General features: G+C 50.0%; 3 protein-coding genes and 1 long non-coding RNA gene across 4 annotated transcripts; 1 reads left to right on the top strand and 3 right to left on the bottom strand.

The window, feature by feature from the left end:
- Positions 1–577: 577 nt before the first annotated feature.
- LOC117853925 (desmethyl-deoxy-podophyllotoxin synthase) lies at positions 578–2,360 on the top strand. The gene is made up of 2 exons (XM_034736206.1): positions 578–1,495; positions 1,610–2,360. Exons 1-2 carry the CDS (start codon positions 578–580, stop codon positions 2,231–2,233), a joined length of 1,542 nt encoding a protein of 513 aa, XP_034592097.1. The 3' UTR covers positions 2,234–2,360.
- A 5,763-nt stretch (positions 2,361–8,123) lies between these two features.
- Positions 8,124–9,669, bottom strand: LOC117853317 (uncharacterized). The gene is made up of 3 exons (XR_004640078.2): positions 8,988–9,669; positions 8,718–8,901; positions 8,124–8,643 (listed from the first exon to the last, which is right to left on the bottom strand). It is a non-coding gene; the product is annotated as an uncharacterized lncRNA (long non-coding RNA).
- A 12,912-nt stretch (positions 9,670–22,581) lies between these two features.
- LOC117851733 (zealexin A1 synthase) lies at positions 22,582–24,380 on the bottom strand. Its single transcript, XM_034733610.2, has 2 exons — positions 23,384–24,380; positions 22,582–23,288 (listed from the first exon to the last, which is right to left on the bottom strand). The coding sequence occupies exons 1-2, from the start codon at positions 24,302–24,304 to the stop codon at positions 22,665–22,667; spliced, it is 1,545 nt and encodes a 514-aa protein (XP_034589501.1). The 5' UTR covers positions 24,305–24,380; the 3' UTR covers positions 22,582–22,664.
- A 268-nt stretch (positions 24,381–24,648) lies between these two features.
- Positions 24,649–26,020, bottom strand: LOC117851734 (3'-5' exonuclease). The gene has a single exon (XM_072292952.1). The coding sequence runs from the start codon at positions 25,891–25,893 to the stop codon at positions 25,174–25,176; it is 720 nt and encodes a 239-aa protein (XP_072149053.1). The 5' UTR covers positions 25,894–26,020; the 3' UTR covers positions 24,649–25,173.
- Between the last annotated feature and the right edge of the window lie 277 nt (positions 26,021–26,297).

The raw sequence follows: 26,297 nt of genomic DNA on the forward strand, positions 1-26,297 counted from the left end.
GTTCTTTTTGGTCTGCAGCAGCACAAGCTAATTTCCATTTAAAAATATGGAACTATCTGTTTATCTATTGCATATTTCATGAAGTGAAATATATCTCTTTTAAAAATCTAACAGTTTGGATTCCCCTCAATAGTAGAAACGTGAAATAATAAAGTTGGAACATTTTATTTGTCTACTTGGAACATTTTATTTCACCGTGGGAACGTTCTTAATTAGACTAGAACATCGCAAATATGACAGATTTCTGCTAGAAAATCTATAACCCCTTTGATTTTTATGAACATTTTATTTCTCTACCTATAACATTTATTTCACTGCTGGATTTTTTAGGTTGGAACTTTGCGAATCTTACAGATTTTTGCCAAAAAAAAATCTATTGACAGTTGTATATCATTTCTCAAATATATATCATATAGATATATAGAGATACATATAAGTCTCTTCCTCGTATAACTGACTTTCCGACAGCAATGCGCAAAGCGTGCAAAGAAGCACGCAAACACACTTACACAGACTGACACACGTGCCCTATAAGTACTTCCAGTCACTCGCCACTGGATCGACCCATGCCAAAGACATGGCGCTTCCGGTGGTATATCTCTTACTCCTCCCTCTCCTGGCCATCGTTCCACTCGTCTTCCTCAGCCGCGCTGTGTCGCGCCGGCGAGGCGGCGCCGGCGGCAGTGCCCGGCTGCCTCCGTCGCCGTGGGCGCTCCCGGTGATTGGCCACCTGCACCACCTCGCGGGCGCGCTCCCGCACCGCACCATGCGCGACCTCGCCGCGCGCCACGGGCCGCTCATGCTGCTCCGCCTCGGCGAGGTCCGCGTCGTCGTCGCCTCCTCCGCCGACGCGGCGCGCGAGGTGATGAGGACGCGCGACCTCGACTTCGCGACGCGCTCGATGAGCCGGACGGTCCGGCTAGCGTTCCCCAGGGGCACCGAGGGCATCATCTTCGCCCCCTACGGCCACGGCTGGCGGCAGATCCGCAAGCTGTGCACCGTCGAACTGCTCAGCGCCCGCCGCGTCCAGTCCTTCAGGTCGGTCCGCGAGGAGGAGGCCGCCCGCCTCCTCCGCGCCGTGGCGGCGGCGGCGGCGCCGCCGACGCCGGCGCGGGCGGTGAACCTGAGCGAGCTGATAACGGTGTACGCCGCCGACTCGGCGGTCCGCACCATCATAGGGAGCTCGTTCAAGGACAGGGATGCGTTCCTGAAGTTGCTGGAGCGCATGGTGAAGATGGTCGCCAAGATGAGCTTGCCGGACCTCTACCCGTCGTCTCGCCTCGCCATGCTTGTCAGCCGAATGCCGGGCCAGATGAAGCGTCAGCGGCAGGAACTGGTGTCGTTCATCGACAACATCGTCCGGGAGCACGAGGAGAACAAAGCCGCTGACAACGACGGCGACAAGGAAGACTTGCTCGACGTGCTCCTGAGGATTCAGAGGGAGGGTGATCTCCAGGTCCCCATCACGACTGACAACATCAAATCAGTGGTCGGAGTAAGCAGTACTATATACACGCCTGAATCAAAAAGAGTAGCTACTATCACCAATGTGTTTTCCATTATGTACTTTACTGTACTGATGATGATAATCTGATTATTTGTTGCAAAGGACATGCTCGGCACGGGCAGCGATACGGTCGCGACAGTCCTTCAATGGATCATGGCTGAGCTTATGAGGAATCCGAGAGTGATGCAAAAGGTACAAGATGAGGTCCGGTGTATACTCGCCGGGCGCCACCAAGTAACCGAGGACAACCTACGCAATCTGCACTATATGAACCTAGTCATCAAGGAGACCCTTCGGCTACATCCACCGGCACCCCTACTATTTCCACGCGATTGTAGGAGTTCATGCCAAGTATTAGGGTTCAGTGTGCCGAAAGACGCCATGGTTCTCGTGAACGCGTGGGCTATTAGTAGAGACCCCAAATACTGGGACATGCCCGAGGAATTCGTTCCGGAGAGATTTGAAGATTCCAAGATTGATTTTAAGGGAACGGATTTTGAGTACACGCCGTTTGGGGCAGGGCGTCGGATGTGCCCGGGCATAGCGTTCGCGTTTGTGAACATGGAGCTCATACTGGCTAGCCTCTTATACCATTTTGATTGGGAGCTGCCGTGTGGAATGGAGGCAGCAGATCTGGATATGACGGAGGAATTGGGAGTCACGGTTCGACGGCTCCAGGACCTCCAGCTTGTTCCTGTTGTCCGGGCGCCCTTACCAGTGGAGTAGTAGCAGTAGTACAATGCTTTGCATTTCTATCTTCACTGGTGGAAAATTGGGCTTTAGTTCCGGTTGGAGAGACGCAAAGATATCAAAAATCCAACCGAGACTAATTATTCGGGACTAAAGGTCACATCTTTAGTCCCAGGTCATTCACCCGAAACTAAAGCCTACCTTTTGTCATGCCTTGTCATGCCTACTCGCGCCGCCGCTCCTATAGCTCCGCCTCGACCACCACCACATCGAGCTCCAACTCCACGGAGAAAATCAAATTCACATATGACCATCACACAAGGAAGAACACAGAACCAATCAGTTCTTAGAAGACCTGATTCACAACACATGAGTTTGATTTGACTTAAGGATCCACACAATACATGAGTTCGAATTGATTCACAACACGCAGAGGATTCATCAGCACAATCACAAACGAATCCTTCACCAACAAATCATGCACTACTGATCACTCATGAACAAACATGCTGGGTCGCCTGCGCTGTGCCGGGCATGCCGGCCGCCCTCACTGCCGAGTTTAAAGATACCCCCGAGCTGCCCTGGCCGCTCCCGTCGCTAGGGCCGAAACTGGCTTCCCCCGCTGGGCTGCTGTGCCCCGCCGCAGGGTCGCCGCTCTCCTGCTGCTCGGTCGAGTGCCGCAGGGAGCTGTGCCCCTGCTGGTCGGACCGCACGCCGCGGGGAGCCGCGCACCCACTGGAGGTCGGGCCGCGCCAGCCACGTCGGCTGACAGGCCCCCACAGGAGGCCGTTGCGCTCCTGCCACTAGGTGACGCGCTGCGGGGAGCCGCGCCCACGCTGGTCGGACCGCACACCGCGGGGGGCTACGCCCTCACTGGAGGCCGGGCCGCGCCGGTCGCTGGGCCCCACAGGAAGCCGCGCGTCGCTCCTGCCACCCCTAGCAGGCCGGCCATGCCCTACTGCTCTGCTTGGAAGAAAGGAGGAGGAGGAGAGAAGATAAGGAAGAAAGGGAGAAAGGCTACTTCTAGGGCACATACACCCGACTTGGGAACTCCTGGGATCTGAAGAGTTGCAAGCAGAAGTCGGGCAAAACCCTCCGGGATTACATCCGACGATTCTCAAGGCAATGTAACAAGCTCCCCAACATAGCCGACGCAGACGTAGTCGAGGCTTTCATCTCCGGCACGACTTGCCAATCCCTGGTGCACAAGCTCGGATGCTCGAAGCCATGAACCACCAAGGAGCTGCTGGATATCGCCACCAACCATGCCTCAGGGGAGGAAGCTGTGCACGTGGTGTTCGAGTGCAGCAAAGGGAAGGCAAAGAGGGAGGAAGATGAGGCCACAACCTCCCATGGGCGCATGAAGAAAATGAAGAACAAGCCACAATGGGAAAGCGAGCTTGTCGCGGTGGCAGAACGATCGGAGAAGAAGGGTAGGAAGCCCCCAACCGACTACTTTGAGAAGATGCTCGAGTGACCATGCCCCAACCACGTGTTCCCAGCCAAACACCTCTACAAGGACTGCTCCCTCATGAAGAAGTACCTGCAGGGAAACCTCAAGCTGGCAGACTCGAAGAAGAAGAAAGCTGAGGCCCCCACCCTGACAGACGGGGGGGAGGGGGATGACTTCCCTGAGCCGGACAGGTGCCTCATGATATTCGGAGGCCCAGACACCTATGAGTCGAAGTGGCGGCAGAAGATGTCCCATCGGGAGGTGAACACCGTCGAATCAGTGGTCCCAACGTACCTGAAGTGCTCAGAGTCCGCAATCACCTTTGATAGGTCGGACCATCCCGATCTCGTATGATGCCCAGGAAGGTTCCCACTGGTGGTAAACCCAATCATCGAGCCCAAGAGTCTCTCCAATGTACTAATGGATGGTGGAAACGGCCTCAACATCCTCTATGTCGACACCCTTGATTTGATGAAGATCAGTCGTGAGAGCATCCGGCCGACTGGGGCGCCCTTCCATGGTGTGATCCCCGAGAGGCACGCCGTCCCACTCGGGCAGATTGACTTGCCTATGATGTTTGGAGACCGGATGAACTTCCAAACCGAAACTCTCACGTTCGAGGGGGTAGACTTCAGGGGCTTCTACCATGCCATCCTTGGGAGGCTGTGCTACGCAAATTCATGGCCATCCCCAACTACGTTTACCTCAAGTTGAAGATGTCCGGGTTGAAGGGCGTCATCACCGTCGGGCCAAGCTTCGCACACGCACAACAGTGCGACCAAGATAGCTTCCAACTCGCCTCCAAGATCGTCGCGAAAGCAGAACTAGCGGAGATCAAGAAAAACCTCATCCCGACTGTGTTGGCTTTCCAATAGGCCAAGGAGACCAAGAAAGTTGAGATCGACAGCAACAACCCAACCAAGAAGGCACACATCGGGTTGACCCTCTCCGGCAAATAGGAAGATGCGCTCGTCGACTTCCTATGCTGCAATCGGGATGTCTTCGCGTGACAACCATCCGACATGCCAGGAATTCTGATGGAAGTCGCCGAGCACCACCTCCGCATAAAGTCGAACACGAAGCCGACCAAGCAGCGCCTGCGGCGCTTCAACGAGGAAAGGCGAAAGGCAATCGGTGAGGAGATCGTGAAGCTGTGGGCGGCAGGCTTCATCATGAAAGTGTACTATCTGGATTGGCTCGCCAATCCTGTGCTTGTAATAAAGAAGAATAGGAAATGGAGGATGTGTGTTGACTATACTAGCCTGAAGAAGGCTTGTCCCAAAGATCCCTTCCTGTTACCACGAATCGACCAAGTGATCGATTCAACCGCAGGATGCGTATTCTTGTGTTTTCTCGACGCCTACTCCGGCTACCACCAAATATCAATGTATGAGCCCGACCAGCTCACCACATCGTTCATCACACCATTCGGCTCATACTGCTATGTAACAATGCTAATCGGACTTAAAAATGTGGTCGCAACCTACCAGCGATGCATGTAACAATGCTTTCGAGATCAGATAGGGAAAAATCTGGAGGCATACGTCGATGACATCATGGTAAAATCAAAAAGGGCATGCGACCTTGAAGCCACCTTTGCTAATCTATGAAAGAATAGCATTAAGCTGAACCTCGAAAAATGTGTGCTCGAAGTCCCAAAGGGGAAGCTCCTTGGTTTCATGGTTTCCAAACGCGGCATAGAGGTCAACATGGAAAAGATCTCCACGATCCAGAACATGGGTCCGATCACTAGCATTAAAGGAGTGCAGAGGCTCACAGGTTGCCTTGCCTACCTAAGCAGGTTCATCTCACGGCTAGGAGAACGTAGCATGCCGCTATACAAGTTGCTCAAGAAGTCCAACCAGCTCTGTTGGACCAAAGAAGCCCAGGCAGCCCCTGACAAGATAAAGGCCTTCCTAACCATGCCGCTGGTGCTGGTCTCCCCGATGGCAGGTGAACCCATCCTGTTGTACATCACCGTGATGATGCAAGTCGTAAGCGTCGAGTTGGTAGTGGAACAGGAGGAGCCCGACCACACGCTAGCCGTGCAGTGCCTGGTCTATTTCGTCAGTGATGTCTTCTCCGACTCCAAAACCTAATATCCACAGATCCAGAAGCTCTTGTATGCCGTGCTCATAGCGAAATGGAAATTGTGACACTACTTCAAATCCCACCCGATATCGGTAGTGTCCAGCATGCCCCTCAGCGAGTTCGTGCACAATTAGGATGTGACTAGGTGAATTGCGAAATGGGTGATCAAACTCATGGGATGCGAAATCTCGTACATTTCTCGAACCGCAATCAAGTCACAAGTCCTGGCCGACTTTGTCACCGAATGGATCGAGGTTCAGATCCCGACTGATCCCCGGGTGCACAAGTGCTAGACCATGTACTTCAATGGGTCGGTCTTGAAGGAGGGTGTGGGGGCGGGAGTGGTTCTAATCTCACTGCACAGAAACATGCTCTGATACACGGTCAGACTACATTTCAAAGCCTCAAAGAACATCACGAAATACGAGGGGCTAGTCAACGGACTACGAATCGCCTCCGGGCTAAGTGTGCAACAACTCTACATACTAGGCGATTCCAAGTTAGTCGTTGATCAAGTCATGAAAGACCTGCCTGCCAGAACCCAAAGATGGAGGCCTACTGCCAGGAGGTCAGAAAATTGGAGGACAAATTTGAGGGGCTCGAGCTCCACCACATCCTCCAAAAAGATAATCAGGAAGCGGATGACCTGGCTAAATTCACGTCAAGCAGAGGACTCGCCCCTGATGGCATTTTTGTCAACGACCTCCACGAACCATCCTTCCGACTCAAACCAGTGGATGAAGCTTGCCGAGGCCCTGGAGGACAAGATGCGAGAGCTCGCCACACCCTCAGCTAACAATGATAGCTGACCCACCATGACCGAAGCCATGCTCATAGCAGGAGAAGCTAAGCCTGGGGAGCCCGACTGTAGAACCCCTTTTCTCGACTACCTATTATAGGATTTACTCCCTTCCAACAAAACGGAAGCGAGACGCCTCTCCCAACGAGCAAAGACCTTCGTGGTAATCGGGGACGAACTCTACAAGTGAAGCCTGAGCGGATCCGCATGCTTTGCATCCCCCGCGCACAGGGCAGGTAGATCCTTCATGACACCCACACCGGGGTTTGCGGACACCACGCAACCCCAAGAACACTCATGGGCAAAGCCTTTCGACAAGGCTTCTACTGGCCGACCGCTGTGGCCGACGCCAAACACCTAGTGCATACGTGCTAGGGATGCCAGTTCTATGCAAGACAAACACATCTCCCAGCACAAGAGCTACAGACGATCCCCATCACGTGTCCCTTCGCGGTCTAGGGGCTTGACATGATAGGACCCCTCAAGAAAGCGCCTAGGGGCTACGACCACCTTTTGGTCGCGGTCGACAAATTCACCAAATGGGTAGAAGCTAAGCCAATAACGTCACTCAAGTTGGAGCAAGCAGTCGAGTTCATGTTGGATATCGTCCATCATTTCGAGGTACCCAACTGCATCATCACCAACAACGGCAGCAACTTCACCAGGAAAATGTTCCTGGAGTTTTGTGATAGTTATGGCATTCGAATCGACTGGGTGTCCGTAGCCCACCCGCGAACCAATGGCCAAGTAGAGCGGTCCAATGGCATGATCCTACAAGGCCTCAAGCCTCATATCTACGACAAACTCAAGAAATTCGTTGGGTGATGGGTGGCCGAGCTCCCCTCTGTGCTCTGAAGTTTGAGAACGATGCCCAATAGGTCGACGGGCTTCACTCCCTTCTTCATGACCTATGGTGCCGAGGCAGTGCTCTTGACTAAGCTAGATTACGGCTTGCCAAGGGTCCATGCAATCGGAGCAAGCATGGCAAGATGACATCGACATGCTAGACGAAGCCCAAGACGTCGCCCTAATCTGGTCAGCAAAATACCAATAAAACCTGCGACGATACCACAACAGATGCATCAAAGCACGCTCCTTCAACGTCGGCGACCTCATCCTCTGAAGGGTGTAATCCTCTAAGAACAAGCACAAACTATCGCCGCCTTGGGAAGGGCCGTTCGTCATCGCGGAGGTGCTATGGCCAAGTGCGTATCGTCTCAAAGATGCCGCAGGCAACATCATCATCAACTCATGGAACATAGAGAAGCTATGTCGTTTTCCCCGTAAAAGTGTACCTGACTTAAAGCAAGTCGTATGATATGAATAAAAGCACATGTCATGTCTCGACTGAGCAACCCGTGCCCATCCACAAGTCGATCCGCACGGGTCGCTCGGGGGCTAACCAACTTGTAATAACTCAACCCGTTTGAAGCTTATCACTAAACCTGGACTCGTTCTCAAGATCGATAAGACTAAACAGCCAAACAGCCAAAAACCACAAATGGGACGACCCAGGTTTTCAAGGGCTGCAGCAAAAAAAGTCTTACCAACTCGAAAAGGGTAGAAACCGGAAGTACGACAGATAAACAAAAACTACAAAATGGGTTCACCATACGAAGTTCACGAAAGAAGAACACACATAAATTGTTCATACAGCCCACACGCAGGAAATAACCAAACAATAGTAGCGGCACAACTAATTCTTTTTCACCTCCTTCCCGAGCTCGAGCTCTGGCGGGATCCTCTCAGTCAAGGCCTGGGTGCAGGGGGTCACCTCCGACTCAATACTCAGCAGCTCGACTTCCAGAATAGGAGCAAACCCACCCACCAGGGCAGCCAGGTCTAGCTTGCCGTAATAGGAAGCAGCCATAGAGAGGGTTGTATGAGCCCCAAGGAAGTACGCGGAGTGGATCGCCGATTGAACACGGTCGGGAAGACTTGAGAGGTGGCCCAGAGTGTTGCTACTTCTGCTCGGGGGCTGAAGTGCCTCGCACGCTACCATGGCAATGTTGTGGAACTGCTCCAACTCCCCGGTCACTACCGTAAGATCCTCACGCGCCCGATCTCTATCCGCCTGTAACGTTGCCACCACCATCTGAGAATCTGTAGGAGAAAACAAAACACTCAGGACAAGGATCAATAGGGGACCCACCGTGGAGCAGCAAAGTACAAGCTACCCATGATAATCTGCGGCAATCCTATGTTGAAGATCCTGGTCCAAGTGCTCCTTAGCCCTTTCCACCGACACTCGGTTGGCCCGCTCGTCGTCACGCGCCTCCTCCAACACCTTCACGTGTTGCTCCAGGTGACTGCACCGGTCCTCCGCCATGTGAGCCCTCTCCCCCGCCGCAACAACTAGCTCTGCGTAGAAGGAGAAAAACAAGGATAATGAGGAGAAGGCTGAGCGTGACAAGACCGACCAACCGTAAGTAAAAAGGATAACTAACCTTGGGTGTGCTCAGCCTCAGCTAAGGTGGCGTCCCTCGCCGATTGAAGGTTCTGGGCCTCCGACAACACCTCATCATGAGCCGACTGCGCCTGGAGTAGTGACGCCTACCAATCCACGGCAACCTTCTTTGTGGTCTCCACCAGGTCGGACATCCGCGACTCCGTGCTAGACATGTCCTCCCAGAGTTGCCGGTTCTAGACGGACAAGCGCTCGAGCTCCTCCCACGCCGTGGCAAGCTGGGTTTCGACCTACTCGCGACGGCGACGCTCGTCCCCCGCAGCCCCCGAAGGAAGGACCATGCAGTGGAGGAAGTCGGACTTGTCTTGAGAATGGGAGAATATCCACTGAAAAGAAAACAAAGCTAAGAGAGCAACGCCAACAAGAAGCTGCCGAACAACACAAGAAAGAGGTTACCTCCTCGCGTGGAAGTAGATCGCTCCACAAAAGGCAAAGGATGTTCTCCAACCCCAGATCTACCCGAGACGCGACGTGTCTCGATTGCTCCCACTCCTGGTGCTCTGCCTCATCGTCTAGCCGGAACACTTCCCTGTCTGGGAATTGGCGGTCAGCCCACACGAGCGGCATCGCAGTCGGACGGGCCGACGATGAGCCATTGCCGACTGCCGTCACAATAGGGCCCAACCACGACGCCACCAAAGATGGCTGAGCATCCCTCGAACCAACTTCCATCGCGGCCCATCTCATGGATGGCGCCTCCTAACAAGCAATGACAGGAGAGAAGGCAACTGCCAGCGGGATGGTTGCGGCCAGGGAGGAAGACGTCCCGTCTGCGACACGAAGCAACGGAGAAAGTGGGAAGTCAATAGCTTCGATCACCAATGGAGGAGACAGCGGCGTCTCTACGGTCGCCGAGCCCTCCATGGGAGGAGTAGCCAGACCCCCCTCGAGCAACGGGATCCGACGGCTCAAGGAGGCAACGCCAACGATAGCAACGTCCAAGGAGTCCTCACTCGCCGTGACCTCAGGCTAAGGACCCGACGGCATCACCACCTGCACCGACTGAACCATGGCAGGGTCACCTTGTGGGACGGAGCCGTGACTACACCAGAAACTGCCGCACCCGAAGGCGCGACGGACATGGACGGAGCTTGCGAGGAAGCAGGAGGCACAGTCGGGGTGTCGGCCGCACCCCTCTTGGATAGTGGCTGGGCGGGACCCCTTTCATACGCAAAACAAGAACCTGTGGCGCAAAGCTCAAAATCCCAATAACAACCAAGAAAATGAGAACAGGAACAAACTTGGGCCAGAATACACGTGGGACTCCGAGAGCTCCAGTCGGAGCAGAATCAGGACCTTCAGGAGGAGGAGCAGTGCTAAAAGCAACACCCGCCGACGGACCCTCCACACGCGCACGCTTAGAGGCGTCATAGTCAATCACGATCCCCAGCTCGTGCTTTCGAGCCGAGGCAAGGAAGCGCAGCCTGACCAGTCGGGAGCGCCATTTTCCATGCCCAAAAGGATGGGACAACCACTTCAGGACAAAGGTCTCCAGTCAGGAGCAGCGCTACAATGTTGTTCCGTACCATACTCGGTCGTGCCTGCCCGGTCTCCGCCCGCCATCATAACGGTTCCAGGTGATGTGACCGGAGGCAGGCGCTGCCTTCGGATATGCATAGGGGCCGGGTTCGGTGACCGAGGCAACCGAACGGATAGGCCCCGAATGAAGGTTTCAACGGGAATCGAGTGGAAAGGAATCCGATTGAGGGGTGGGACTCACAACAACTAGCCGGAGGGGGACGCCCGACTGAATGAGAAAACACGACAGTGCCTCCCCATGAGCCGTGTATATAAGGACGTGGGGGGGAGGGGACGAGAGAGGGGATTCGACTCTAAGTAGAACACACACATACATACTGTTTGTAACCCTCTAGTACAGACTTGAGCTCCTGAGCCTAGGAATAAAGACTCTGCATCTTGAACTAGATGTAGGGCAAGTTGCGTGCACCAGTATAAACCTCCCGTGTCTCGTTAGCTAACCCATCCGAGGATTTATAGGGCAAATCTTCACTGGTTGGCGTTACTAAACGTCAACACCGCTCGTGCCAAATATCGAGATGCTACTACAACCAAATCCTAAGGCGCTGGCGTATAAAGGGGATAGCCCAAGTACACGAGCAGCGTATACCTGAGTAGATAACTTGCAAATGAGAAGGAGATTATTTTTTTTTCAAAAGACAAATCATACCCACATAACCACAAGGTTCAGCTAACTGGTGCAGCAGCAGGTTTGGTAAAACATGTTGTTCCCATGTTACAGTACATCACAATCTATCTGTCTGTATTTCTTATGTTTTTTGCTCGGCATGCAGCAGCAGTAGCTTGGTAGGTTTAATTTATTCCTGGCAAATTCATTTCAACTACTTAGTTAATTGATTCATGCACTGTTTTTTTCTTGTTCCCTGTAGTAGCATAGCAATTGCAGTTTGCCTCGTGCGGTTTAATTCAGAGTTGCAGATCAGTGAGAATACACTTCTACGAATAGTCATTTTCGTATTAGTATGGCAATTGCAGTTTAAATTGTGCAGTTCAATTCAATTCAGAGTTCTAGCTCAGTGAGAATTCACTTCCTGTGAAGGGTCATTTCCTTACCACAGTGGGCAATCATCATTGCTTGTCTGGTGGCTCCTGTTCTTTTGTTTACTCTTTCAAGCTAGCCCGGTCGGAAGGTAAAACAGCATCTAGCCCGGTCGGAAGGTAAAACAGCATCAGTTTGGTCCCTATTTAATTAGTTGCAATAGTGTTTTGTGTACTGTTATCTAGTGCTAGGTATGGGATTTTTTTAAATATAAGGCTGGGGTTTGGTTGTGTAGGATTCCTGTCACATCGAATGTTTAGATACTAATTAAGAGTATTAAACATAGACTAATTATAAAACCAATTGCATAGGTGGAGGCTAATTTGCGAGACGAATCTATTAAGCCTAATTAGTCCATGATTTGATAATGTGATGCTACAGTAAACATGTGCTAATCATGAATTAATTAGGCTTAATAATTCATCTCGCGAATTAGCCTCCATCTGTGTAATTAGTTTTATAATTAACTCATATTTAATCCTCCTATTAGCTTTCGAAGATTCGATATGACATGAACTCGACTTTAGCTTAAGGATCCAAACACCCCCTAACTTTAGTTCACTAGCTAGCTGATCAGTAGTTCAAGTAAGCTCTCAATCCTATCCATATGCTTTATTTTATTGCGGGTATATATCCATATGCTTATTGATTAGCACTTTGCTTGACCTTCTTGTTGCAAGTTACTCTCTTCGTTCCAAATTGTAGATCGTTTTGACTTTTCTAGATTCATAGCCTCCGTTCCAAAAATCAGAATTCAAAATTTCCACTAACACCCAGCCAGGTCAGTCTTCTCTCTTTAGGGTCACTTTGGTACCGTGGCTTCTCCAAAAGCTACACCACAGTTAAAAGTAGATTTTGGCTAATCTCAGCACCCTCACTCTCACTTGTGCTTTCACCTGCGGTGATTTTCAACTTTTCACAAAAATTATCCGCCAGGCATTGGTTAAAATGTGTACCGGTTAGTTTTTTTTCTTTCTTTCCTAATCTTCCCGTCGTGCAGGACCTCGTGAACTCTTCCATGACCGGCGGCGCCCCTCCCCGGTCTCCTCCTCTCCCTACGGCACCCCTCCCCACTCCGGCCCCCTCCTCTATTCTTGGCGGCGCCCCTCCCCGGTCCCCTCCTCCTCTCTCCCGGCGACGAGGCTAAAAACGGCCGTGGAAACTCGATGCACGCATGAAACTGAAGGAGAGATGAGCATTTGTGGGTCTTGGAGGTTCGATTTTTATACCTAGATGGAGTAGGAGACAGCCGGAGGTAGGAGTTCGGACGACTGGCGGCAATGGAGGTCGCGAGATCCGTGATTCCCATCGAGGTTGAGCTCGGCTGTGCCTAGGGCTTGGTCTTGGATGGAGATGGGAAAGTTGTGGTGCCGTGGGTGAGAGGAATCGGCCGGAGGTGGGGTGTGGCCTGTGAATTTTGCCGGGGTGCGGGAGCTGCTCTATCTGCTCTGTTTTGGGCGGGGAAGAAGAAAGGAAGAGAGAGGGAGAAGGGGAGGAGGCCGGTTGGCCACGGAGGGGGCTCGGCCAGGTAGGAGTTGGGTGCGAAGCGGAGGCAGCTTGGCCAGGCGGCGGTTCGGTGCGGAGCGACCATGGCCGGCGTCGCATGGACGCGGCACAGGGCTGGGCGGCGGCTCGACCAGGGTTTGGACAGGGATGGCCCGGCGGTGTAGGAGCCTCCCACTATCCACGCTCGACCTCCTTGTGTTCAAGGATTCAACCTTTGCGATTTCGATATACGGACTGATTAAGGGGGTGTTTGGATACGAGTTGCTAAACTTTAGGAGGGTCACATTAGATGTTCATACGCTAATTAGGAAGACTAAATATGAGCTAATTATAAAACTAACTGCAAACCCCTATACTAATTCGCGAGATGAATCTATTAAGCCTAATTAATCCATCATTAGCAAATGGTTACTGTAGCACCACATTGTCAAAACATGGACTAATTAGGCTTAAGAGATTCGTCTCGTGAATTAGACTACATCCGTGCAATTAGTTTTGTAATTAGACCGTATTTAATACTCCTAATTAGTATCCAAACATCCGATGTGACAGGTAGGGGGTGTTTCTTGGTTTTGAGGTGCAATTATTACGGTTGCCAATTTTCATGTTCGTGCATGGTTCATGTTCGTGCATGGTTCGATGGACGAGCAAAGTCCATTAAGGGGGTGTTTGGCTGCCACATGCTAAACTTTAGCACCCATCACATCGGATATTTGGATACTAATTAGGAGTATTAAACATAGTCTAATTATAAAACTAATTACACAGATAGAGTCTAATTTGTGAGACGAATCTATTAAGCCTAATTATTCCATGAGTTGATAATGTGGTGCTACAGTAACCATTTGCTAATGGTGGATTAATTAGGCTTAATAGATTCGTCTCGCAAATTAGCCTAGGGATTTTGCAATTAGTTTTATAATTAGCTCATGTTTAGTCCTTCTAATTAACATCCAAACATCCGATGTGACCCTGCTAAAGTTTAGCACCTCACATCTAAACACCCCCTGACTAGTGATACTGAAGGCTTATTGTTGATGGTGTTGCGAGCGGGGCGTGGGACATTACATACAAATTAGTGAACTAACACTGTGTTTTACAATAAGTTTGTATCGAGAAAAGCTAGACGTCGCTCGAGTATTTCTCAGGATGCCATCACTTGATTTTTAGGTCGTACATTCCTTTAACCTCTGTGATGCGTCAGCGCTTCGATCTGAATATATGATGCGGATTGCGGTGTTTTTATTTTTCTTTTTTGTTTTCTTTTTCTTTTATATCTGAATCTGAGGCCTGTTAGGCTAATCCCAGTGGAAGTTTCATAGAGGTTTCATGCACATTAAATACGGTGACACATCAGCATATGTGATGACATGGCATGATAGTTATGGAGTGAGAGAGGGAAGGAGTTTCATCAGGATGAAACTGTGTATACACTGTTTCCAAGACTATGAAACCTATTGAAACTTGCATTGGGGGCTATAGAGTTTCATTTCATCTAACCATATCCAATCACATGCCTCACAATTAAATGTCATGGGCATCCTATGAAATCGTGAAATGAAACTGTGCACTGGGACTTCCTGTTTCATTCATGAGAATACACCTCATGGGATGATGTGGCATCCTTGGAAACAGTACAATGAAACCTTGCACTGGGACTAGCCTTATTCATTCTCTAATAATTCACACCACGGGAGTCTGTACCTCCATCTCTTCATCTTCCTGGTTGAGTTCTCCAGGTAGGCGATTGCTAGGGTTGGGCGATTTCGATCTTCTTTGATTTTCCTCCTCAGATTCTTTGCGATTTGAATCCAGTAGTGAGATAAGGTTTGTAGGTGTTGGTGAATCATTTGTGGGGTTGTTGTGGTTGATGATTTCGATCCCCATCTCGAAATGCTTAGTTCTTCGCTTGATTTGATTGTTCCATGTCTCGTTTTTAGCTATGTTCCTCCTTTTGATTTGAGTTCCGTTGATGAGATAAGGATTTGTGGGCTGTTCTCTCTTCCAATGGGTGATTTCTCTGCCCGTTTGTTGCGCTTTGGTGGTGAATAAGTTGGTACGGAATCTGTCTTAATCTGGTCTGTTCTATTGGGATCCTTACCTTTCAATTTGTCAGGTCTTATACATATCTTTATTCCCTTGTTTAGTAGTTGGATTGTTCGACTAGGGTTTCATTTTCCTCTTTTATTTTAAAAATCTACATCATCCATTTTCGAATGGTATGGTTCATGTGGAGTGATGCGTGGTGATTTTGTAGGAGTTCGAGATTTTTGTTTTGTTGTTCATTCATATCTGTTTTGCAAGGTGGTTTGGTTTTTTTTATTGGACGCCTATTGTAATCCATATTGTGGGGAATGGAAATGCAATTTTTACAACTAGATGTTGATTGCAAATGTAGCCTGCTGCCCCGTTTTATATCTGACATTCTTTGTTTTTGCATTTGTTGAAAGTTCTATATAGCACTGAAATTTTTGAATCTCTAAAACAGGCTACCTGAAACCATTTTTTCCACTATTCTCACTTGACATTTTAGAGATTAGTTTGTTGTAGGCTATATATTAATGCTATGTGTGACGACCGTGGTCAAATCATCCGAGTTGATCTTGATCCGAGTCCCTAATCCCACTGACTCAGCTCCCCTGAGCTTAAGTGCTCAACCTCCAGTTCCGGTCCCGACCCCTGAGAACTCGACCCATCCCGTCGGTCCCTTCTGAGTTCCCCAAGGCAGTGCCCCTTTTCAATCTTGGAGCTGGGTAACAACGGAGACTAACCGTGGACCCGCAAATCTTTTCCCCGGATCTCCCGATGCAGACGCACTCGAGTAGCATGCCTGCTTCAGAGCTCCTCCGCCGCGTGGCTCAACTCCTCCGACCCCCGCCGCTCCGCCCAGTCGCCGGTCGCGACCGGATGGATTCCCGCGCCCTCCTCCCCAATCGCAGTGGAAGCCCCTCTGCAACCCTTTCTGCAGCGTCTCGTCTCGCTCGCGCCCTCGCCGGCCGCGCCTTGGTGCTCCGACGCCGCTGTGGCAGAGCTTGCCGCCTGCTGCGTCCAAACTGCCTCACTGCTCGCGCCCATCATCACCTCACCGGATCTCCTGCTGCAAGGCCCGATGCCTTCTGGCTTTTCCGGCGCCTCTCCACAGTCGCGCCACTCCGGACTCACTACGCGACGATTCCTCCATCGCCAACCCCGACTTTGGCCATGACAGTTCTTTTCCGCCTTGCCAGAACTGTGCCCGGCAAACCGCTGCTTCGCGCTCGCCCGCGCAGCCGTAGCCCGCCTGTCTTATCACCTGTGCAACCTCGCTTATAGCGCCGTTCCCCCTGTCACACCCATCAGATCTGCCACACGGCGACGCCCGCCTCCGCCAAACCTCAACCACCGACAAAACCGCGCCTGCGCCGCCCTGTCTCCAGTGCCCAATGGCCGAAGGCGTCATCTCCGAAGTCCTGTTCCGCCGCCCATCGCCGCTCAATCGCCGCCATGGCAGCGCACTCCATCTTTTTCTTCCCGGTCTTCGTGCTGCTCCAACCCTCTCTCTCCCGCGCAGCTATGAAAGGGAATGCCCGAGTCCTACCGGAGATTCCCTTCGCCGTCGTTGCCTTGCCGCCTTTTCCTCTGTTTCGTGCTTCAGCGCTGCCACCTAAGTTCTTGGGGAACTCCCATCCCCGCTCAACACCCGCACCTCCCAATCCACCCAGCTGCCTGCTCCTCCGCGCAGTGCTAGAGCTTCCTTGCTACTCACAAGAAGCTCCGCCGCCGCCGGAGCACCGCCGGACATCGCCGCTACCCAAGTCTTAGTGCTTCAGTCCTTCCGCCCAAGTTTGCTCCTTCCCAATCCCAAAACTTCACCTATAAACTGAAGGTAAGCTGCCGACCCCCTTCTCGTCTCGCCCGACCCTGTCTGTTTCGCCCGACCCCTTTTTCCGTCTCGCCCGACCCTGTCTGTTTCGCCCGACCCCTTCTCCGTCTCGCCCGACCCTGTCTGTTTCGCCGATCCTTTTCCGCCTCGCCCGAGGACTCGGCTGTATCCTTTTCCTTGACCCGAGGGTATATGTGTAAAAAAATCGGGGACTTCTCTGCGCTAAGTCTGAGGACCTCGAACACAGTTATCTCCTAAAGTTTAGGGGTCAGATCATAAGTTTACCCCATCCGACCCTTTGATCTTGCTCTCCACCAACTAAAGTAATCTCTCCCCACCTTTTCTGTAGCCTTGCTACTAGTGTCCGAGCTTTAACTGCAAGTGTTGTTGAATTAACCATCTAAAACACTAACTCCTGCATTGCATTCGTGTAGAGTTGTATCTCGCTGACGGCGTCTACGAGCTGTACCCGGCGCCCGAAGACGGAGCTGTAGCCGAGCTACCGCTCCTAGAAGCCGAAGCCGCCCCAGCAGAAGACCAGTTCCCTTCCTCCTCGCTTGAAGGCAAGCCCCAGAGCATGAACCCCAAATTCCTAAACTTGCACATGCCTTCTTCATCATGTTTGTGCATTTACGTATAGGAGTTGTTTGCAACCATAGATGCATGACGTAGTTCCTTTGATCTGAACACTAGTTTGTTGGACCGAGTAGTTGCTATGCTTAAATAGGAATCGGTAAAAGTCGAGTGATTTCCTGTTACTCGTGAGTTATAGGAGTTGGTTGTTTCTCCTTCTGTTACAACTATAAGGACGATGGACGGGGCAGGGTTTTGGTTAACTCATTTGGTGGTCGGCTGATCACCCCGTCTGTCTATGGAATCTGTTAAGGCCCGACAGTGGTGGTGTTCGTGATCAAGTGTTTGAAAGTACTAACCTCATACTCAGTATGGGATGGGGAAGCCTAGTACCTGATTGAACCTAGACGTGAGCGGTCGCCCCATTGTCCTTGGAACGGAGTTCCCCTGCGGCCGCACGTGGTGGCAAGTGTGGTCACAGAACGGCAGAGGCTGGGTCTGTGGAACCTTGCACCAAAGGAAATGGGCCCGACACGGGTTAGGAAATTGATGGGGAAGGCCGACACAGGAAGCGACCCTCGGTGGTGCGCGGATGTCGTGAGGTTAGGTTCACCATGCATGGTTAAAGAACTCGAATCGATTCGTCTGCCTCTCACAGTTTGAGACTGCTTGATCGCTATGCTACACTGAGTAATAAAGGAATCTGATGATGACATGGTCTTGATGATGTTTTATATACCCAAGGTTGGATCTATGTTTGCTTAGAGTAAGTTGCCAACTTAGACCGGTTAATGAACTTAGAATCTGAGCTAAAACTTTGAAAATAAGGATCTACATAGTGCTTTCGGCAAAGAAACCCCTCAGCCAAAGAGCCTTGCATGTCTAGAATTGGTGGAGTAGTTTTTCCCACCGGTCGGTTAAGTCTCGTTGAGCTTAGAAGCTCAGCCTTGTTTGTGGCTTCTCTTTTCAGGTAAAGTCGCAGCTTCCGAGTTCGTTGTTGGCTCTTGGCCGCCCCAACTCCCTCCGGGTTGGACGGTCGAGTGGGATCCCTCCTCGGACGGCGGGAAATGGGATCACTGATGTCCTGGCTGGCCTCACTAGGGACGTCCGACCCCGACGAGTAGCTTCCGCTTGTTTTTATCTTCTGTTGTTTTCTTCAGAACTGGTTAAACTCTGATTTTCAACCAAGTGTGTAGCAACTTGTAAATCTTCTGTTGGACCTGTTGTATTCTCTGGAAACCACTCACCTTCGTGTGAGTTTTGCTAACTCGATCCTGTTAAGTGGTTAAATCGGACGAAATCCGACGGCACTTCGAGTTAACTTGATTAAGGCATGAGTGTCGCGTGTCAGGTGACTTAACCGTGCTTTGATCAAGCTAATCCGAGGTGGTTCCGCCACACTATGCTAGGTTAATTTACCTCCATTTCATTGATTGACACCTGTTTAGAATCTCTTTTTGTTACCTATATATTTTTTTTCATCCATATTATTCTTGAACTGACTCTGCTAGTATGAATAACCACACTTGACATGTCAATTTCAATTTAGTAGAAGCTTTGCTTAGTTTTCAGGTTTGCGTTGACAGATTTTTCTTCATTTCTTTATTTTGGAAAATAGCGAAGTAATTCTTGCTCTGATCCTCTATAAAATATTTTAACTTGGTCCATTTTAGTTGTCAATAGCTCTAATTTTTTTATGTCTACCTGATGTTTTTTAGTCAATCAGAACCCGTTCATAGTTAGAACCCATTTTTAGTTAAATCCTTCAAGCTGATTGGTTGGTTTGCCACTACGGAGCTATCTTTGCTGTTAGAAGAGAGGGTGATTCACAAAACATGCCCAAGCGTAGTATTCTACCAATGTTTCTAATTTTGAAGACTTAAATCAATTACATGGCTATACAAATGATAGTATTCTCCAAGATTCTGAAACTTTAATTCCAGTTCAATCTGATGTAAGTTTCTTCGCTTTTATAGTCTTTGGTCCTCTTATCTTGGTAGCAAGTCCATCTACAACGCTGTATTGTCTTTGTTCCTCTTATCATCTGGTCCAGCTACTTGGTGCATCAATAGATTTGTTTGATAGGTAACATGTGGCTTTCATGTTACAGTACCTCAAAATCTCAGTTTGTAGTTCTTGTGTTTCTAGTCTGCCACAACAGTAGCATGGTAGGTTTCTTTCCTCCCAAAAAAAAACAGCAGCATGGTAGGTTTAGTTTATTCCTGGCAAGTTCATTAATTTCAAGTACTTTGTTAATTAATTCATGCTCTGTTCTTTTCCTTGGTCCCTGGTACAATTGCAATTTGCCTTGTGCAGTTCGATTCAGAACTTTCAGTTCAGTGACAATTCGCTTCCTGTGAAGTGTTATTTTCATGCCACAGTGAGCATCATCATTGTTTGTCTAGTGGTTTTTATTTCCATGTTTACTTCTTCAAACTAGTTCTGTTGGAAGGTAAAACAACATCAGTTGGGTACATATTTAGTGTCTTGGATGTTGTCATCTAGTACCAGTTACGAGATTTCAAGTAAGGCTGTTAATTTCAGTTCAATAGATCATTAGCAGTGTTGTAAGCTCTCAGTCCTATCTGTATGCTTTTTGGATAGCACTTGGATTGATCTTTATGCAAGTTGGTGCTACTTTCCCCCAACTGTTAGATTGTGTTTTATTTCCGTATTGCATCAAAATTTCTCTATCCATTATTGTCATGTGCTGGTTAAATACATATTTTCCTAAATAACTTATTTTTTGAAGGAATATAAATGTTCATGTAAGAGTCCAAATAATTTATCTCATTTGTATAGCTGCCTAGTAGTATTTTTGTGAGTGACCCTAGGACCCCCTATGGGATATGTTAACAAGTCAATGCCAGTCAAATTATGTTAACAACATATGCCAATTAACTGTTTAACTGTCTATTTGGCCCGCTCAAGTATTTAACAATACAAGCTAATTTTATTTACAGTTGTCCATTTCCTGTAAATTGTATTATATTGTCATGTAAATGAATTTTAAATTTTGAAGGTTGTGTTTGCATCTGAGGGGTTATTCAGTTAGAAAAATAAATTTGTTATCTGATTGACTATAGAAAAATTTGTTCAACTATTTTTATTTTGGCTCGATTTCATTCTTTTGAAGGTTGTGTTTGCATACGAGGGGTTACTCACTTAGGAAATAAATCTGTTATCTGACTGACTATAGAAAAATTTGTTCAGCTATTTTTATTTTGGCCTAATTTCATTCTTTTGAAGGTTGTGTTTGCATCTGAGGGGTTACTCACTTGGAAAATAAATTTGTTATCTGATTGACTATAGAAAAAAAGTTCATCTGTTGGTATTTTGGCCTTCTTTCATTCTTTTTAATCAGGTATATATCAATAAATATATATATTGAGTCTAATTTAGTGTGCTCTAGCATTTACATCACAATTTTCTCTAATTTACAGTGCTTCAGTCACTGTTATCTGTTTAAGTGTGAAATGTAAATCAGATAAAGTTTCGATTTTGAAATCTGGAAGGTTGTATTTGCATTTTAGGGGTTCCTCAGGGTTACAAAATTGTGATTTGCTTGTTCATTTGCTTGTCTTATCTGAATCAAGATATAGGTTATTCAATAGGTTCATTTTTTATATTCTTTACTTAATCTTTGCTTATAAATATTTTATTTTGAAATGCAACTTCGTCACCTTTGTGGAAAGGCTTTTGTTAGAGATGATGTTCTGATGACCAGGGACAATATGACCTATCTTGGTATCCAAGAAGGTGATCAGGACTGTCTAGTTGTAGCTTGGTCCGTTACTAATGAAAATAACAACCGGTTCATGACCATAGTTCGTGCTTTGGAGAGGATAGCTGATTCTGCTATTGTTGCTTTGTTCCGGATCCAGTGCGCAAGTTTGGATTCATCCTTTGTCTTGATGATGAGAAGGCGCAGTCACTTCGTGGACACTATGGTACAGTTGGACTGGACAAGGTCTTCATTGATCTGGTGAGCAGTGTGCAACAAGTAATGCCTTTTGCAGCACCATGATATCTGCCAGCACCCAAGGGTTTCAAAGTAATCTGATTTTCAGATGTTAAGAAGTGAAATGAGAAACCCTTCGGATGTCTTTTGGTACTGAAATGTGCAACTATATATATGCAGCAGTCAAATGCCTCTTTGTTTGTGTAATATGCAAATCTGTAGCTGCATTATCAACATATCTGCTTTTCTATGATTTATGCAAAATTCTAGATGAAGCATCCAGATGTACTTTGTCTATGAACTATGCTAATTATGGATACTCTAATTATCTATGAACAACTCTATATATTGTAATGTTATTGTTGGAATTTAGCTAATCTTCAATGGTGTTTTGAGCCTTCTAGTTAACATTTTTTATTTATGGTTGTGTGATATATCAAGTCCTCTAATAGCACTGAATTTTTTGGTTCACTATAATCGTGTCTACTTTTGTTATTACCATTCAAATGTTATAATATGTCTTTTTATGCTATTGATATTATGGACCGTTTGATTATAATATGATGGTTTAGAAAATCGTGTGACAGATCACCTCCCAGCACATGATTTTTTTTCCCTCAAAACCGAGTGTTTTAGTCAACAAAATTACTCGAGTGCTGGTACCCCACAAAATGCTCGAGTTACGTAAAGACAGACCCGTTTGTATATCAATATGCTCTCCTGCCTTTAGGTCGTTACATATATTTCTTATCGAACTAGTAATTTCACAGTTATTTCAACCAAACAATTTTCAACCTTTTTATAGCTCACAGCAGTTTTTTCATAACTCACAGCTCACAGCAGCTTTTCCACAGCTTACAGCTCAACCAAACGTATCCTTAGGCTTCTTGGTCTTAGCCTGTTCATTAACAGCCGATGAGACCCAAATCACCCATGTGTCGAACTGGATTTTGGCCGTCTTAGACAAGAAGGGTCCAAACAGGATTCAGTTAACAATAACATTATATTATTAAGTTTTTTCTTTACAACGGTACCTTATTAGTAAGTTTAGCCCTCCATTTTTTAATTAACTAGCTTTATCTAAGCATTATATATTTATGAACGAGGTAGTATATTAGAAGCTCACGTTCCCAACACTACGGCTGCACCAAAGAACACAAATAAAACACTCCTACATCTATTCCACCGGCACAGGCACTCGAACTACTGGAACAAGCCGGAGGTCTTGAAGCCGCCGGGCCGTGACTCCCATTTCCTCCGTCATGTCCAGATCTGCAGCCTCCATCCCAAGCGGGAGCTCCCAATCAAAATGGTAAAGGAGGCCAGCGAGTGCAAGCTCCAGATGCACGAGCCCAAACGCCATTCCCGGGCACATCCTCCGTCCCGCCCCGAACGGTATGAACTCGAAGTCCGTCCCCTTGAAATCAATCTTTCCATCCTCAAATCTTTCGGGCACAAATTCCTCCGGCTTGTCCCAGTATTTGGGGTCCCTGGCGATGGCCCACGCGTTCACGAACACTATGGTGCCTGCTGGCACGTCGAATCCTAGCACCTGGCATGAGTTCCGGCACTCTCGTGGAAGTAGAAGTGGCAGGGGTGGATGCAGCCGAAGAGCCTCCTTGATCACTAGGCGCATGTAATGGAGATCGCCAAGGTCATCCTCTGTTACTGTTTGCCGTCCGGCAAGTGCTCGTCGGACCTCGTCTTGCGCCTTCTGCATCACTCTCGGGTTCCTCATGAGCTCGGCCATGATCCATTGCAGCGCCGTCGCCGCCGTCTCGCTGCCTCCGGCGAACATGTCCTGCACGACCACACGTAGCCAAATTTCTTATTCTGCATCAGTGAGAAAACCTTTGTTTGTTTAAGATTCAAGAGTGTGACTGTGTGAGTGCTTACTCCGACCACTGACTTGATGTTGTCAGTGGTGAGTGGCACCGGCAGATCGCCTTCCGTCTGGATCCTCAGGAGCACGTCGAGCAGGTCCTCCTTGCCGTCGCCGTCGTCAGCTGCTCTGCTCTCCTCGTGGTCCCGGACCAAGGCGTCCATGAACACAACCGTCTCCTGCCGGTGCTGCTTCATCCGGCCGGGCATTCGGCTGACGAGCATGGCGAGGCGTGACGACGGGAAGAGGTCCGGCAAGCTCAACTTGGCGAACAGCTTGAGCCCGCGCTCTAGCATGGCCAGGAACGTGTCCCGGTCCTTGAACCGGCTCCCGATGATGGCGCGCACCGAGGAGTCGGCCGCGTACACGGACAGCAGCTCGCTCAGGTTCACCGCCCACGCCGGCGGCGCCGCCGACGCCACGGCGCGGAGGAGCCGGCCGGCCTCCTCCTCGCGGACGGGCCTGAAGGACTGGACGCGGCGGGCGCTGAGCAGCTCGACGGTGCAGATCCTGCGGGTCTGCCTCCACCCGCCGCCGTAGGGCGCGAAGATGATGCCCTCGGCGCCGTCGGGGATGACCAGCCGCACCATCCGCGTCACGGGGCGCGTCGCGAAGTCGAGGTCGCGCGCCCGCATCACCTCCCGGGCGGCGTCCGCGGAGGAGGCGACGACGACGGGGAGACCGCTGAGGCGGAGCAGCATGAGCTCGCCGTGGCGCGCCGCGAGGTTGCGCATGGCGCGGTGCGGAAGCGCGCCCGCGAGGTGGTGCAGGTGGCCGATCACCGGGAGCGCCCACGGCGACGGGGGCAGCCGCGCGCCGCCGCCTCGCCCTCGCCGGCGCGACACCGCACGGTGGAGCCACAGGAATGAGACGACGGCAAGGAGTGGGAGGAGGAGCAGCAGGTGCAGCGGGAGCGACGCCATGGCCGCAGCCATGGTGGCTGGTGCTCGAATGATTGAGTGGATGGAAGAAGCAGAGCACAAGTCAAGTGTTGCTTTGACAATTATCCCAAAAGACAGAAAGTGCTGCCCCGGCTTTGTGAGGCAGCAAATCCATGTGGATTCCTAGTCTTATGTACAGTGACTTTTTACTCAAAGAACAGGTCATGATGTTGATCTTATTTATACTCACAAATACTAGTGATAGTTCATTGGTTTCTTTTTGTCATATTCCATGTAAAAGTTTCTTGGTATTTTGGCTGCTTTCATTTAGAGTGGCCCCATTTCTTTAGATCATCTTATGTTGGAATGCTTGAATCTGCCTTCAAGTTGTAGGAATTCTGTCTGTTTGACCAAGTATTCGATTGATTAGAGCGTAAAATAAGCTACAAATTGTTGCAATATGGTAGTGGATCGCATCACGGGGCGGTCCTCAGCCCCTGAACTAGCATATAGTAGAAAATTAGTAAAGCAACATGCTTACACTAGTATTAAACAGCGTGCATCAGAACAAATTAAACAAGGACCCCAAACATTTCTGGACATGAACAGCTCCAGGTTTGAACGAAACAAAAGATTCCAAAGCTAGCGGGTCTTGTGCCATCGATCCTTCCTTGCTTCCCAGCTCGGCTCCAAAAGATTTCTGTTCACCTCCGGCCCCGAAAAGAAATCGAGTGTGAATCCAATGAGAAGATTACAGAAGTCGAATGCAATAGGAATTTAACAACTTGTACCTGAAGCAAAAGTAACAGGTTCCATCTGCTTGCGTCCATGGAGGACAGCAAGGAATCGCTTTCTCTGTCACTGACGATGATCGTCGACTGCCTCCCCAATTTGGTCTTCGGCCACCTTGCATGGAATCGAACTCATCGCGCCCAATCGCCGCGGCCATACTCAGGCTCCGACGACGCTTCACTCGACATGGACTCGGCGTCGTCATCGGAGTACCCGGGCTCCGACTCCTGCCTTGCCATGACGCGGCGGCGGAGGTAGACACCGAGGCGGCACGAGAGGTAGGCGTCGACGGATGCGTACCACACCTGCTTCCGGGACAGCCTCTCCCCGTCCCAGTCGCTGGTGGCAACCTTCGTCGACTTCTCCACCCCGCGGATCCCCAGCAGCCTCTGCGCCATGTCCGTCAAGGACGTGTTGCCCATGCCGGCGGAGCCGCGGAGCTCGAGCGCCGACCCCACCTCCAGCCCGTGGTGCGCTCGCAGCTTCCGGCGGTCGGACCCCGCGTTGTAGGCCGCGAACGTGACGCGGGGGTCCGCCAGGAACCGGAGGAGGATCCGGGGTACCGCCCCGGCCCGCACGAGCTGGAACACTAAGCATCTGTTCCCGGCGCAGAGCTGTAACGTGCCCGGACGCGGCTCGGCGCCGACGGGAAGCTTGCGGAACGGCGGCGTCCACTGCACGCCCAGGCCCACGGTGAGGCCGGCGGCGGAGCGGAGCGCGCGGCCCTCGCGCCACAAGGTGGAGTGGAGCCACCGCCGCGCGACGGCCGGGCGCGCGGTCACCGTCGTCTGCACGGCGCGGCCGGCGACGCGAACGGTGCGCCTCGGCACCGCGGGGTTACGCCCGACCATTGCGGCTGGCGAGCTGTTGCACAGCAGCCTTGAGTCGACGGAATCGGCAGCAGCTGGAAGGAGTCAAGGAGGCAATGGAATGAGATAGGAGAATCGCCGACGAGAGAGCTCTGGATGCTCTACCAAGGCTGGCCACGTACTTATAGGCAAGGCGAGTCCTGTTGGCTTCGCTTGCATAACACAGCTCGTACTGCATCCACTACTGATCTAATAGTACAGACTGTACAGTAAGTGTTCTCGTTTAGGACAGCAACAGTCACAAAGCATGCAGCATGCATTGAGGAGCTCGCGTTTTTAGCTGTCCTGTTTCCTGAATGCAAAAATATACTCGATGATAGAAGAGTACTCCAGGTAAGGACCGATCATGGTGTCGTCCTCTGTCCTCGCCATGAGTCCATAACACC

This window comes from Setaria viridis, chromosome 4 (genome assembly GCF_005286985.2).
Source record: "Setaria viridis chromosome 4, Setaria_viridis_v4.0, whole genome shotgun sequence".
Taxonomy (NCBI): domain Eukaryota; kingdom Viridiplantae; phylum Streptophyta; class Magnoliopsida; order Poales; family Poaceae; genus Setaria; species Setaria viridis.